Source organism: Gymnoscopelus braueri (genome assembly GCF_963280865.1).
Source record: "Gymnoscopelus braueri genome assembly, chromosome: 18".
NCBI lineage: Eukaryota > Metazoa > Chordata > Actinopteri > Myctophiformes > Myctophidae > Gymnoscopelus > Gymnoscopelus braueri.
In genome coordinates this window covers 34,379,791-34,394,719 of record NC_137618.1, presented here as the reverse complement: position 1 = coordinate 34,394,719, position 14,929 = coordinate 34,379,791, and the positions used below count along the sequence as shown (strand labels likewise).

Genomic DNA, 14,929 nt, shown 5'->3' with positions numbered 1-14,929 from the left:
GTGAGTCAAGTCTCCCTCAGCGACTTGACTTCCTCGTTACCCTCTCATACCACGCACTCGTCGTCTAAACATAACCCATCTCTGCACATGTAAATCACTGCTCTATCATCTTGTGTGTCACGTGCACGTCTTATAATTTATGCTTAGTTGAGCTGCAAGCTCACAACGCGACGTGCACTTGCAGATCAGCTCTTTTCGCCGTGTGACACCAGCGCACAACCAAGTATACTGTACATCTGGCTTGACCTGAGCAGAGCAGCATCTGAGTTGCATACAGCCTCCATAATAAGCACTGTGTAGTGTGTATGGCTATGGTCCCCTTGGCCTCAGCATATGGATTGAAGTGGGCAGATGTGGCAGAAATCCAGGAGTAATGTGTTTGAGTGTGTGTGCGTGTGTGTGTGTGTGTGTGTGTGTGTGTGTGTGTGTGTGTGTGTGTGTGTGTGTGTGTGTGTGTGTGTGTGTGTGTGTTTTGGGGAGGTGTGTAGCGGTAATGGGGGAGGTTACTGTAGGCGCCTGTGGTGAGTCTTTTGCAGTGTATGAGTGTGCGTGCGTGTGTGTGTATGGAGAGAGAGAGAGGAGGTAGCCAGCATTAGAGCTTACCCCAAGCTCAATTAGGAACTCTCCACTGTCCATACACTCATGCCCAAATCACACACACGCACGCACACACACACACACACACACACACACACACACACACACACACACACACACACACACACACACAGACTATTACTTATGCGCATAACATACAAAGTGAAAAACACGCACGCACGCATGCACGCACGCACACACGCACACACGCACACACACACACACACACACACACACGCACACGCACACGCACACGTACAGGCACACGCACACACACACACACACACACACACACACACACACACACACACACACACACAGAGGGGCTGAGCGCCCCTCTGTGCTTTCAGCCAGCCAAGACCAACTACCGCCCACTGTAGTCCTGACAGGTGCTAAAAGTGAACCCAGCGGTGAACTTTCTCCTCTCACTTTTCCCAGACTCTATTATAAAACAGCTCACTCTGTGTGAACACACCAGATATCAGGGCAGTGTTTGGAATTCTTTGTCAGTCACCTATCAGTACCGTCAAAGTCTTTCCGTAGCAATTTGTTTGGAACTTCAAGAAAGCTTGTCTGTCGGTCTAAAGTCTGCGTCTGTTTGTCCGTCCAGTGTGTCTCTGCGCGCCTTCTTTACCTGTTTGCCTGCCCGCCCGCCTGACTTACTTCCCTGCTTGCTTGTCTGTCGCTCTATCGGGTCTGTCTGCGCCTGTGGATGTGTCCCGGGGGTGAGGTTTGGTGGAGTCGTCGGCGCGTGTTCTTGTGTGGCATGGATGGGGCTGGGCAGGGTGGGGCAGGGCTGGGCCGGACTGGCTGTGAGCGCTCCACCCGGGCATTGTGCCAGACTCTGCCCACTTGTCCTCACTAACGCCAGCTGGAGGCTCTCACTAAGTTTAACCCTTCTCGGTCCACGCACACACGCTCACACGTGCACGCACGCATGTACGCGCACATTGTTTTCATGGACAGCAAGAGACAGCCTGAGTATATCTCTTATTTTTGAGAGATGTGGGTGTTTGGTGTTTGGTCACATGACCTGTAATAAAATATACAGGTCATTTGCATATGCAATCATAGCGTATCATGCGGTGGCTACTTGTGGCAGTCGCTGTTCTACAGAAAGCGCAGGATGTAGACAGGACCAACAGTCATCCCAAGGAGCATTTCTGTCGTGCGTTCTAGGGGCCATAATTCTTCTCGGAGCACTTGCTTTATCTGCCCTGTCAGGTTAAACTTTCATCTGTTATTGTGCTGGTAGCTATTGTACGTACAGTAGCAGCTCCTGTATCGTAGGCAGCAGCTAAGCCTGGACTCAGGCCAGTGTGGCGATGGCTGTAATGGATTCACACAAACAAACGAGTGGCTCTCATCGGTCGCCACGGGAACCAGACAATGTGTCAAGCTGCACCTATACAGCAGTGGTTCTCGAAGTGGGATCCGGGGGCCCAGGGGTCCTTGAGGGGGTTCCAGGGGGTCCCCATGCAACAGTTTAACCACTTTACCCTATTTTATACTTTAGCTATTTTTGAAGAAAAACAAAAAAAATCTAGGAAAATGTTGAAAATCTTTAACAAGATATGGTGTGTCCCTGACACAAAATCTTTTCAGATGGGTGTCCACAACTGTTATGATTATACTGACATTTATCTGCTTGACCCAGTACATTGTGTTGAATCACTCTCATCTGCCTAGTTAGATGGAGACTCTTGGGACCACATGGTTGGTCAACTAAATTCACAACAATGACCAAATAAATACAAATCTGAGGGTTCTTGACATGAAAATGTTTGAGAACCACTGACTGAACAAAAATATGCAAGATAGATGCACATGGAAACTACTGACCCTGTCTGTCTGTCTGTCTGTCTGTCTGTCTGTCTGTCTGTCTGTCTGTCTGTCTGTCTGTCTGTCTGTCTGTCTGTCTGTCTGTCTGTCTGTCCTCTCTTTCTCTCTCTCCGTCTCTCTCTCCTCTATCTACCTCTCTCTCTCTCTCTCTCTCTCTCTCTCTCTCTCTCTCTCTTTCTCTCTCCCCCCTGTCTCTCGCCTTCTTTATCTTGTTCTCTTGCACACAGTGAACACTGATACAGAAACAGCTGTGGTGAATGTTACATACGCTACCAAGGAGGAAGCCAAAGTGTAAGAAAATCCTATAATTACTTTTTTATCTGATGTGGGCTGGAAGCCTGCAACTATCGTTTGTTTTAATCGAATAATCGAAAGGCACATATTTATACGTATTTTTATATTAGTATTTGATGCCACGCCATGCCCAAAATAGGGATCTATTTTATTAATCAATTATTTCATTAAATTATCGATCAATTGATTAGTTCTATTAACTGTTGCACCCTTAATCTGATGCACTTGCCAGGGTCGGGCGTGACAAGAAAGTTTAACCACTTGAACCCTAGCATCCTTATTCTGTGGTAACATTTGCAGAAGGGGCCTAGTATAGAGCCCTAAGGACTTACATTCACAGTCACTGCTAATCTCTATATTGTACCAGAGGGCCTCTCGTCTAGATGCTTATTTATTGCATATTGGTATTACTGTATATCCGTTTTTTGCTTGGAGTAGTAAATTAAACAGAACAATTTAATACAATCTATTGCAGCGATTCCCAACCTGTTGTCCGGGGCCTACTGATGGGTAGGTACTGATTTTGCAAGTGGGCTTCCAAATAATTGGCAAAATACTAAGATTGTAATGATAATAAAATTGACATAAAAAATGTAATAAAAATAAAATAAAAACATTGAAAATGTTGTGTTCATTATTGATCCAAGCCGGAACACAATCGATTGATCATTAAAATAAACACGCTCTGAAAATGCAGAGCGGTCCACCCATCTGACCACTTAACGCCTCCCAGATTTTCAAGTGGGTCCCGATCCAGAAAAGGTTGGGAACCGCCGACCTACTGTATAACTTTTTTGGTCTAAAATCCGTTATCCATCCCTTCCTCACCTTCCTGCACTCCCTCCTTCCCTCTCTCCTCATCCTCCTCTTTACCTCCTCCACGTTCTCTCCGTTTCTGTGTTTTCTCCTTAACCTCTCCCCCTGCAGAGCCATCGAGAAGCTGACAGGACATCAGTTTGAGGATTACTCCTTCAGGGTGTCGTACATTCTGGACATGGACGCCACTCCGCCCCCGCAGGCCCCCCGCATGCGGCGCGGGGGTCGAACGTCCCGGGACCAGGACGGCGCCCCGCAGCCCGGCCCGTCGGGGGGTTACGGCGGCACACGCCACAAGCAACACGACTTCCCCCTGCGCATGCTCGTGCCCACCCAGTTCGTGGGAGCCATCATCGGCAAGGAAGGGCTCACCATTAAGAACGTCACCAAACAGACACAGTCAAAGTAAGGCCGCTGTAGGAAGACTCTTCTGTTGGTCATATTCACACATCAGCCTGTTTTCTGCTTACATTGTACTGTACATGACTTGTACAGTGCGCATCTCTGTCATTTTAGATTTCTTTGGCTATTCAAAAGATAGCAGATATACAAGCTCAGCTCGTAGATATTGCTATTTTAGAAAGATCTTGAAAATTTGAGCACATTTTTGAATATGCATTTTTTAAAGCGAACATTTGTAACTGTCAAATGTCTCACCAAATGTCTTCATTTATCAGAAAAACTATATTGTTGCTATATTAGTGGTGCTCAATCTTTTTCTTGTCAAGGACCCCCAAAATTATATGTTTTTGGCCGCCTGAAATATATATTCAAAGATTTGCACAAATGTTCAAGATTTTTCAAAAATAGCAGATCTACAAGCTCGTAGCGCGGCACTCGGTATGAGCTATGAGCTTGTAGATCTGCTATTTTTGAATTGCCAAAGTATAAAAACAATGGTTATAGCTAAAATCTTAAATGACACGGATGCGTTCCCGGATTAAATGGGTTTCATTTAGACACTTCAGCTCAGAAATAACCAGACCATTAATTATCCATTTACCATTTATTAACCATTACCATATTAACCATTTACCAAATATGCAATGATATTGCATTCAAGTTTGGCGGTGTGACTGCTCTTGTGATATTAAAGATTCCCTGCGCAAATATGTCACAGATCTTCAATCACAAAACCCCAGAGCATAGCATAAATACAGTTTTACATAAACATTGAACCTTCAATGCCTAATTAAACTACCACATATCATAGTACAATCCATAGAACCACAGTACAATACACAGAATCATAGTACAATCCATAGAACCACAGTACAATACACAAAATCATAGTATAATCCTCAGAACCACAGTACAATACACAGAATCAACCTAAAACAATATGAAGTACAGTAAATGCCACAGGGAGGAGGCCGGGGAGGTGGAGGGAATTTGAAAACCTACAGCTGAACAACCTGCAATGACAGCTAAGCATGTAGAATGAACAGAGCAGAGCTGCTTAAATGAACCGCCCGAGTTGCACTGTGGGTATGAGGGCGTGAGTGAGTTGGCTTGTAGCGAATGAGAATGACAAGAGGTTGAACGTACTGACTTAAAGGAGTACAACTGTATAAGCCTGTAAGCGAATGGGGGGGGGGTCTGGGGAGTGTGAATGAAGAATATAAACATTCTGCCTTCCGTGTCTACATGAACTATCGTTACACTGAATTAAATGGACGAATATAGTCGAATATAGCTCTCTCCTGTGTTCTCATAGATCAGTTATTTGTCAGACCTAATCGTCATCCTAAATATTTGCATCATGTTCGACATGTTTTCAATCATTGGCTATCCTGGCTGTCCTTCACTCCTTTAAAGCCAATGGGGACACTTCCCCGTTTTGCCTGTCCTTTAAAGGAGGAGTTCACCCAAAAAATGACTTATTTTCTATCAATTGCACACCCCATGAAGCCTTGAATTCATGGATTTATTTTTGTTTTTGTGGCATTCCTAAGCCAATAATTTGATGACCGGGTGTGTATCCGGTAGGAGACACAAATAATCTACTTTGTGTCTCCTACCGGATACATTAGCCGGTAGGAGACGGGAATCAAATTATTGGCTTAGGAATGCCACAAAAACAAAAATAAATCCATGGATTCAAGGTTTCATGGGGTGTGCAGTTGATAGAAAATAAGTCATTTTTTGGGTTTTAAGCCAATGGGGAGAAAGCCCGTCCTCCGCAGTAACCGCCCTCCGCTCCCCTCCTTCAGCACTGCAACAGTTGCAGACAGTGCAACAACTTGGCCTCAGGCAACAGAGTTAGCCTAAATGCTAGCGTGCTTCATTAGACCTAGTTTGGCTATTAAGTTATTATTTGGCCATGTTCACCCTGATTTTAATCTTCGCTATTGTTGGGAAGACCCGTGTGGTGTCTAAAAATGTTGCCACCACTTATATAAAAAACATTATTAACGTTTACACACACACACAGCACCTGGTATAATATTACTTGTCATTTATTTCTTGTTTTTAAAGAATTAGAAATTCTTCTCCTCTGTTCTGTTCTCTCTTTGCTTTCTTTATCTTTTGCTGAATGTGCGCTCTGTTGTTTGTTGCTCTTTCTAGCACATCTAGCACTGACAATCCTGGGTATTGTGTTTTTGTTAAAAGTGCCTAGTAAAGTAATACATTTGTCTATTGCCTATTCCTCCTCTCCCTCTCTGTGTGTCTTCCCCTGTGCGTCTCTCTCTCTCCCTCTCTCAGGGTAGATATTCATCGGAAGGAGAATGCAGGTGCGGCAGAAAAACCCATCACCATCCACTCCACTCCCGAGGGCTGTTCCTCTGCCTGTCGCATGATTCTGGACATCATGCAGAAGGAGGCCAGTGAGACCAATACGTGAGTCCAGGGTTCCATTTGTAAAAACAAAAACAGAGAGGTGGCGCATTTTCTTAAGCACTTAAGCCCTATGTACTTTGTTGTAAGACAAATAGGGAAAATGATAGCCTACAATATCTACAAGCTCACAACACGTCACAATGTGAGCTTATCGATCTGCTAATTAATTATTATTTTGGGTGAAAATGTGCCCAAAATACACATATTAGACAGTTTACATTTCTCAAAAGGAAATGCATGTATTCAGTCTGACCAGAGGCAGGGGCATGGATCCCCCCCAATTTCCCCAGTAAATCAAAACCTGCACATGTCCATGCAACCACCTGGACCGAGTATCCTGCATCCTGCATGTGAAGCCAAACATCTTACTGCCCCTGAACAAGGGGATATTAGGTTTCTGGGCTTCAGGCAGGGCCACACTGCTACACTTGTAAATTCACAGATGTGTACATATACACATACAGGCGTGTGAGCATACACACCCATGCATACATGCACACGTTCAACTACGTGCGCTCTCACATTCAGATTAACCCTGACGTCGACTGGACACCTAATCATCTCATCCGTTAATCTCACCGGTACACCTTTTAATCTCAACATCTATTCTCTATCTCTCTCTTAAACATAGCGCATATGACGTGTCCAACTGGCCTGCCTCATGTGACTACAGCTTAGTGCTTAGGAGCCTGTGCCAGCGTCCCTAATTCAGCCCGACACATTTAACAAGACTCCACACTTTTTTGAACGCTTCTAGCTTCTACTGGTCCTGAGAGTCAATAGCTGAACTACTGTCTTTGCAATTCTTTATTATTTTTTCAAATAGAAATTTGTTGACAATGCCTAAAACATGCCCAATACAGGGATGCCAGGTCGAAAGTGGTTAAATAAATAAGCAGGCGGAAAATAACATTCAAGAGAGAGCAGGTGGGGAATTCACGAAGTCAAAGGCTACCACTGAATGGAGGCTGACCGAGGCTTAGGGGCTGTGTCCACCAAGGGCAAGCTTTTTTCCTGAGTATGTTATGAATTGTTTTCAATGGGAGTGTCGTGTGTGCGTGCGTAAATGCAAGCACACGATTCCTGGCGAAGCCAGGCGATTTGACATGATAGCTTGTGTGTGCCACCAAAACTGTGGGAGGAGTAGCATGGCAAACTTTTGTATATCTATAATAAAGTCGTACAAGTGCTATAACAGCCAGAACACATGTTGTCAAAATACTGAGTCAGTGCATAAACAAAAAGAGAAAGGTAAATAAAATTGAAAACAATAACGTAGATTTAAGGTAAACAAGCAAAAGGTTATGAAGCCATGAAAATAAGTAATTGATCTGAATGAGTTAGGCCAGTGGTTCTCAAACTTTTTAATTTCAACTACCCCATAACTCTGAGAGTGGGGTCCATTTGGTTCAATTGGTACTCTCTCAGAGTTACAGACCTGTAAGAGACTTGGAGATTCGGAACCCCCCCCCAAGGAAACCTGAGGGACCCTGGTCCCCACTTTGAAAACCACTGAATTAGGCAAATGATTACAGTCTGATGGTGCTTTAAACTTAACAGCACATGTCTCGATTTCTTTCCATATAGGACGGAGGACATCCCTCTGAAAATCCTGGCCCACAACAGCCTGGTGGGCCGGCTTATTGGGAAGGAGGGTCGCAACCTGAAGAAGATCGAGGAGGATACAGGGACCAAGATCACCATCTCCTCGTAAGTGCTCTGCCCTTTTTTCTGTCCTACATTTCTGTGTTGTCACTGCTGTTGTATCCTACTCACTCACCTACCAGTGAGGAGCCCCCGCCGGGAGGACGTAGAGCCTTCGTGCTACTCCTCCTGCCCAACACTCCCTGCTGACAGGTGCTGCCCCAGCCCGTAGGAGTACGTGCAATGACTATTATCACCCTCCCCGCCCAGCTTCCCTCCTCCGAACACGGGCCAATTGTGTTCGTGTAGACGCTCGACAAAGCCGGATGCACCACGGTGGATTCGAACCCACAACCTCCACAGTGGTGGGGAGGCACTTTACCACTGCGCCACCCTAGCGCCCATTGTTAAAAGTGTTTCTGACTGAACTGTAGCGTTGTCTTGGTGGTGGCAACCCAAAATTGTGTAAAGTCAGCTATTTAAGAGCAAGACAGCTATTAGACTAGGAGACAGTATTATAGCATGCAATTTCTCAGTTCACCGGAGGCACCCTTCCCTTCTTCCTCAGACTTATGTTCATGAGCCACCCAGCATGTGGTATCACTTAACTTAGTCTGCCATTACAGGCCAAAAGTGTAGAGTTGATTACAGCTCCTTCACTCCAGGACACAATATCAGAGGCGTGGTGATTGCACCTCGTTTAACGGACCACACTCCCTAACCCTTATTCATTTAGGGCTAATGAATTGCTCTGTCTCTGATTCTGTGAAGACGTAATGAGCCTTGCGCTAGAGAGAGGCGGAGGACAGAGGAGGAGAGAACAGAGTCCTTGGGACAGTAGCAACCGTATCGATGATGGAGCTTTTGTCCACACCCACTTACACAGAGGAGAGAATAGATTAGATCCACTTCATTCGCGCAAGCAATAGGCATCTTATCTTTTATACAACGTACAGTCGTAACTGTACGGTCTATGAAGGTATTGATTATATGATTCATGTAGTGGTGTACTGAAATAATGTACATTGCTAATACAAAGATGTATTTTGGATATACTGTACACGTACATGAATGCACAATTTCTTAAACCTTTCTAAACAAACTGAAGATTAAAGTTGCTGTCAAGATTAGTGCTCTGCAGAGGATATGAAAGCAATTATTGGAACATTTATGACACAAAATGCTTTCATAACGGAATTAAATCCTATCGAAGTAAGAGTGACAAAGTACTCACAAATGCTGACATAGTCCTTTAACAAATGAACATAATATTGTGGCGTGTCTGCATCCTGTATCTCTGCACAATCCTCTTTTGGTGTCGTCATTCTGGACACGTGACAAAAGCACTGTTTGGCAGAATGTTTATTATTAATTATTACACCATGTAAAATGCTGGAGCTTAAGATTGGAGGACTACCTTTGCTATGCAACAGATATTCCTCCAAGTAGTGAGTCAGTCACCTTGCCAAATGTGTGAGGTTTCTTGTTTTGTTTTCAATCTGACAGCTGTGCATCCAAATGACTTGCGTTACCATGTGCTTGTGTGTGTGTGTGTGTGTGTGTGTGTGTGTGTGTGTGTGTGTGTGTGTGTGTGTGTGTGTGTGTGTGTGTGTGTGTGTGTGTGTGTCTGTGTGTGTGTGTGTGTGTGTGTGTGTGTGTGTGTGTGTGTGTGTGTGTGTGTGTGACTGCACGTGTGCGTGCATGGCATCCGCCGCAGGTTACAAGATTTAACCATTTACAACCCTGAGAGGACCATCACAGTGAAAGGCAGCATGGATGCGTGTTGTAAAGCCGAGGTGGAGATCATGAGGAAACTGAGGGAAGGCTACGAGAACGACATTGCTGCTATAAACGTAAGCTGAACCACCGCTCAACGTGCTTTGCATGTTGTCTGTCTTGGTGGGATATGATCTCAGCGTGACTCATTTAGACTGACAGGTGATCTATTGGGAGGGGTAGTGAAATGCTATCAGAGAGCAAGGGATAGTATTGCTCTCCTATTCATACACCTTACCGCCGACATGACTAATACCGGCCATTGTCCGCTTGGTAAGCAGATAACCGTAAACGATCATCAAACAGCTCATTAGCGTCTAGAGAGAGTATCTGGGCATGCACGTGCGACGGGTGTGTGCGTGCGTGTGAGTCAGTCGATTTGCCCAAGCCTCTGACTCACTCCTTCCCTGCTGCATGTGTCAGTGTCCCCGCTTAATGCCTGCAATTCCCAGCATACATCTGATAGCTGTAGGCTGTTCTCTCCCGGCTCCTCTTTCACACCGCCCCGATGACATCACTGGTGGCGCAGCCAGGGGAGGTCAACCACTGAGGAAGAGAGTGCGGCGATGATATCACAGTGAATGTGCTCCTGATTGCATTAGAGTAATGCTGGAGTCAATGCTGTTAAGTGTTAAGTCATAGTATGTGCGAGCATAATGATGATGGGAGTTTCAAATGTATATTTTCCCCCATTGTCAATAATAGAATTGCCTGTGTCTCAAATTGCAAGTGTATTTTCCTTTACTAAATTGGAAGTTGTGTGCTGTCTCTTGTTATTACTGTCTGATGTAGGGCTTGTAACTGGCAATGGATATTGCACACTAGCATGCATTTAAAGTACAGTATGGGCTGCTGTGAGTGTACTTAGCACTGTCTCAATGCCTGCCTTGCTCAGCTTCCACAGTGAGCAGGTAGGGCCATCTAGCGTGACAGTTTGGATATTACACAAAGTCATCATGGAGAGTCTCTGGGAAAATGCAAGTGAAAGGAGACCTCGTGTGTTTGGCGCCATCACAAAACCAGAATAGTTGAATGAATCCCTGAGGGGAAATATTTCTGTCATCCACTGGCGGAACAGTTTCCCCCACGGAAGATGCAAAAGACAAATTCAAGAAACGAGAATGAATTTGATCACCCGATGTGTTGAGAGATGTATGTCCTTTGCTTGCCTCAAAGGTTACGCTGCCTGTCAGAATACAACTCTTTGACCATAATTGCCACAAGATTTAACACCCAATTCAGTTCCCCCATTTACTGCCAGTGCCTTACTAAATTACAGTGGTGGAAAAAGTACTCAAATGTTTTACTCAAGTAAAAGTATCGATACTGCAATATATGAATACTCTGTTACAAGTAAAAGTTCGTAATTAAAAATGTTCTTGAATAAAAGTATAAAAGTATTGGCATCAAAATGTACTTAAAGTACCAAAAGTAAAAGTACTAAAATGTTTGAAAATAGCAGAACTACAAGCTCACAGCGCGTCGCATCGCGACACATTGTGAGCTTGTAGATCGGCTATTTCCGAATAGCCTATGTATAAAATAGGGCTAAAGTGGTTCATGTATGTTTTATAATATAATAATTTATATCTGCAAAGTAACTAGTATCTAAAGTTTTCAAATAATTGTAGTGGAGTAAAAGTACAATATTTGCCTCTGAGATGAGTAGAAGTAAAAGTACTGAAAATTGGAAATACTCCAGTAAAGTAAAAAATACCGCACAACTGTACTTAAGTACAGTACTTGAGTAAATGTACTTAGTTACTTTACACCACTGCTAGATTATAACACTTTTTTAAAACTCTTTGCTCTCCATCTCTCTGCTATCCACTACCCTCAGCAACAAACCAACCTTATCCCGGGCTTGAACCTGAATGCACTGGGCATCTTTTCCTCTGGCCTGTCGGTGCTGCCTCCTTCTGCAGGACCACGCGGCGGACTGCCCCAAGTGGCACCAGCAGGATATAACCCATTCATGGTGAGTGCACTGCTAACCCTAAACCGACATTTGGTTTCTTCTTTAAACTACCATATAAGGTTAAACACAACGAAGCTAATAAATAAGTCCAGCATTAGTCCAGTCAACAGGATAATGCAGTTCCTCCCAATGCCATGTGTGGTCAATTGTGTGTACCAGAAGTGTTTGTGAAGAAGCAATGCTGTTTTGACTCAGGTCTTCCTACATGACAAGCTTGAAACAAGCAGAAATCCCCCATCTCTGCCAGAGATGAGTCAGTCTCTCTCTAAAATAAAGTCTCTACTCATTGCCCAATAAAGGCAAGTCAAATTGCTGAGGCTGTCTGTGAGAATGCATTGGCGTGCTTGGAACCGAGGCAAGCTAACCACATAAACCCTAGCGTCCCTATTCTGGGCATGTCATAATAGACATACAGTACATTCGGCGAAAATAGGTGAACAATCTTTGAAAATAAAGGTGGTTATTGTTGTTGGGTTATTCTTTTTTTGTGTGTGTGTTTGCCAAATACATTTACACATACCAAATGTGTGATTCATACTGAGTAGATGCCTTGAAATTCCCCTAATTCCCCTAATGTGTGCTGTGTGTGTGCTGTGTGCATTCGTGTGAAAGAGAGGCAGAGAAGCGCCTGACCAGTTTACTGTTTTGTCCATTACAGAGTCACCCTTCACATCTCAGCGGCCTCTATGGGGTTCCTCCAGCAAGTGCCATCCCCCACCAGCACTCAGTATGTCCTGTGATATCAGCACCACATTCAGTATAGTCCCAGTGAGCAGTGAATTCCCACCTCATTTCTTGTTCTTTGCTTTATTTAGAGCAATATTTAGAACACTAAAGGGAGCAGCTCGCTCGCCAAGGTCATGGTTTTTATGTGTTGCCTTGCCTACACAAAGCAGATTTTAATTGACGTCTTTTGGAATGCAAGGTTTGTCGTCCCCTTGTGTTGGAGGGGAAAGCCTCACTCTACCAGTGGCTTTTGTGGGGGAGGTGAAAGCCATCCACTTTAAACCTTCACTGCCACTTCCTCAAGCATTAATGACTACAGAGAGAGAGAGAGAGAGAGAGAGAGAGAGAGAGAGAGAGAGAGAGAGAGAGAGAGAGAGAGAGCTGGATAAAACCATACCGCCAGTGACAGGGTGTGGAATTCTCATGTCCCCTTGCCCATCGACCAGAACACCACAAATATTTCCGGAAGGGGATTTTCAGACCAGTGTTATCCTGTGGTTTATATAAAAAAAGGAAAAGAAAACCCACTTCAAAAACTTAGAGATATGTTTGTTACCATGCTGAGGAATACAAAACAAAACAAAAAAGACATGTTGGAAAACTCTCACACTGACAACCATAATGGGTAATATTCCATTCCAACCTGTCTAAATTAAAAAAATGTCAGGTACCTGGAAAGTTATATGAAACTCTCCCTAAATGTTTTCTTTCTATTTTCGTTAATGTATCCATTTGTGAGAGTATACAAATACATTTATACACTCTCAGAGTTAAATTAACATTTTGTTTTTGTAAATTCCAGCTCCACAGCTGTTTAAGCTCCTGCCTACGATATAAAGTCCCAAGGGCAAGAAAGAACATTTTAAGAGTTTTTTAATCCCCACAGCAGTCTCCACACTTAAAGCGAAATGACACTTTGGTGGAGGTTTGGGTTGCTTAGTTACCTTGCCATATATTGGGTAGATATCTTAAATAGTTGCTCCGTTGATTAGAAATTGATATTTGCATGGTGAAACAGGGTTTTTGCTCAACAAGTGAGCACAGGTCATCTGGTGGTGCCAAGACCACAAACAAATTGTTTGATGAGAACTGTCCTTTACAGAGCTGCTTCGGCTTGGAATATGCTCGCCGTAAATGTTAGACGTTTTAGTTATATAACACAAGTTTAACTATTGTCTGTTTTTATTGTTTACATTTTGTGTGGACCCCAGGAAGACTAGCGACCACTTTGTGGAAGCTAATGGGGATCCTAATAAAGAAAGAAAGGAAATAGAATGCCAATGTATAACATTACAAAATCCGACGCTGCTTTTTATTTTTAAATACAAATTAAGTTCCTGTTGATTTTACTATTTGAAGATTCAACAATGGTGTGTGTTCTGTCACCAGTGATACGGTATTCTGTAAGTCTGAATACTGAGTGGTTGACAGCATCTTTATCTATGTCCATAGTTCAGTACAGATAAAACACTAATTTACAAAAAAATATTTATTCTCAGTCTCGTATAAAGACTATAAAGACTTGTGTTGCTGAACCTCCAATACTATAACAATAAAAAATAAAAAAAATGTGCTACCTATTTTAACTCTTTCACTGCCAAGAGTATTTTCATAAAGTACAGTGCCAGAAATTTGCGTTTTTTTAAATTTTTAAATTTTTAAATTTTTCATTCAAATAAATGATCTGATTGGGGTTTTAAACCCATAATACAGTTCTACCAGTAGAGAGCAACAAATCGACACATTGATGATCTCGCTGGCTCACTCGCCCCCTCCCAAACAGGCTGACGTCATATCCGGTCCTAACCGGATGTTGACATTTGTACATGCTGTACACCTATTAAATGTTTTTAAGATGACCCATGTGCTCCAGCTCTTTCCTTTTGAACCAGATTCCTACATATTCATACCTAGGCACTCTCTCTATACGATCATCGTTTAAGGATAAATGATAAAATCAGTACAGTTAGAATTTGAGAATAATTCATCTTGAATCTAGGAAGCATTATCAAAGAACACTGCAAGGAGTAAACCTGTAATGACCCTTCTCCTTTTCTATCTTTCTCAGCAGCAGGCTCCTGAACAGGAGGTGGTCTACCTCTTTATTCCAACTCAGGCAGTCGGGGCCCTGATTGGCAAAAAGGGCCAGCATATCAAACAACTAGCCCGCTTCGCTGGCGCTTCAATCAAGGTGAGTCAAGCATCCTCTGCAAAACACTCATTCAGGAAACAGTTAATCATTTCAGTTTGAACTGATTTGTTATGCTGTTTATTAGGACTGCAATTAACTATTTTCAATCGATTAATGTGTCGATAATTGTTTTGATAATTCAATTAATCTATGTGATCACTTTAGATCATAAAATGACAGTAAATAAGGTATCTATGTACAAATAAGCATATACAGTTTTCTGT

At 43.4% G+C, this 14,929-nt stretch overlaps 1 protein-coding gene across 3 annotated transcripts in view; it reads left to right on the top strand.

Annotated features, from left to right (window-relative positions):
• The window catches only part of igf2bp2a (insulin-like growth factor 2 mRNA binding protein 2a), a 56,281-nt gene that overhangs the window by 32,088 nt on the left and 9,264 nt on the right, over positions 1-14,929 (top strand). For 2 of the 3 annotated variants that reach the window (XM_080412899.1, XM_080412901.1), the window contains 8 exons: positions 2,667-2,730; positions 3,661-3,954; positions 6,256-6,390; positions 7,978-8,100; positions 9,752-9,887; positions 11,651-11,788; positions 12,447-12,515; positions 14,583-14,705. In XM_080412899.1, coding sequence (XP_080269025.1) covers positions 2,667-2,730; positions 3,661-3,954; positions 6,256-6,390; positions 7,978-8,100; positions 9,752-9,887; positions 11,651-11,788; positions 12,447-12,515; positions 14,583-14,705 — 1,082 coding nt within the window. The remainder of the gene's footprint in view (positions 1-2,666; positions 2,731-3,660; positions 3,955-6,255; positions 6,391-7,977; positions 8,101-9,751; positions 9,888-11,650; positions 11,789-12,446; positions 12,516-14,582; positions 14,706-14,929) is intronic. The other variant, XM_080412900.1, reaches the window with a different exon arrangement.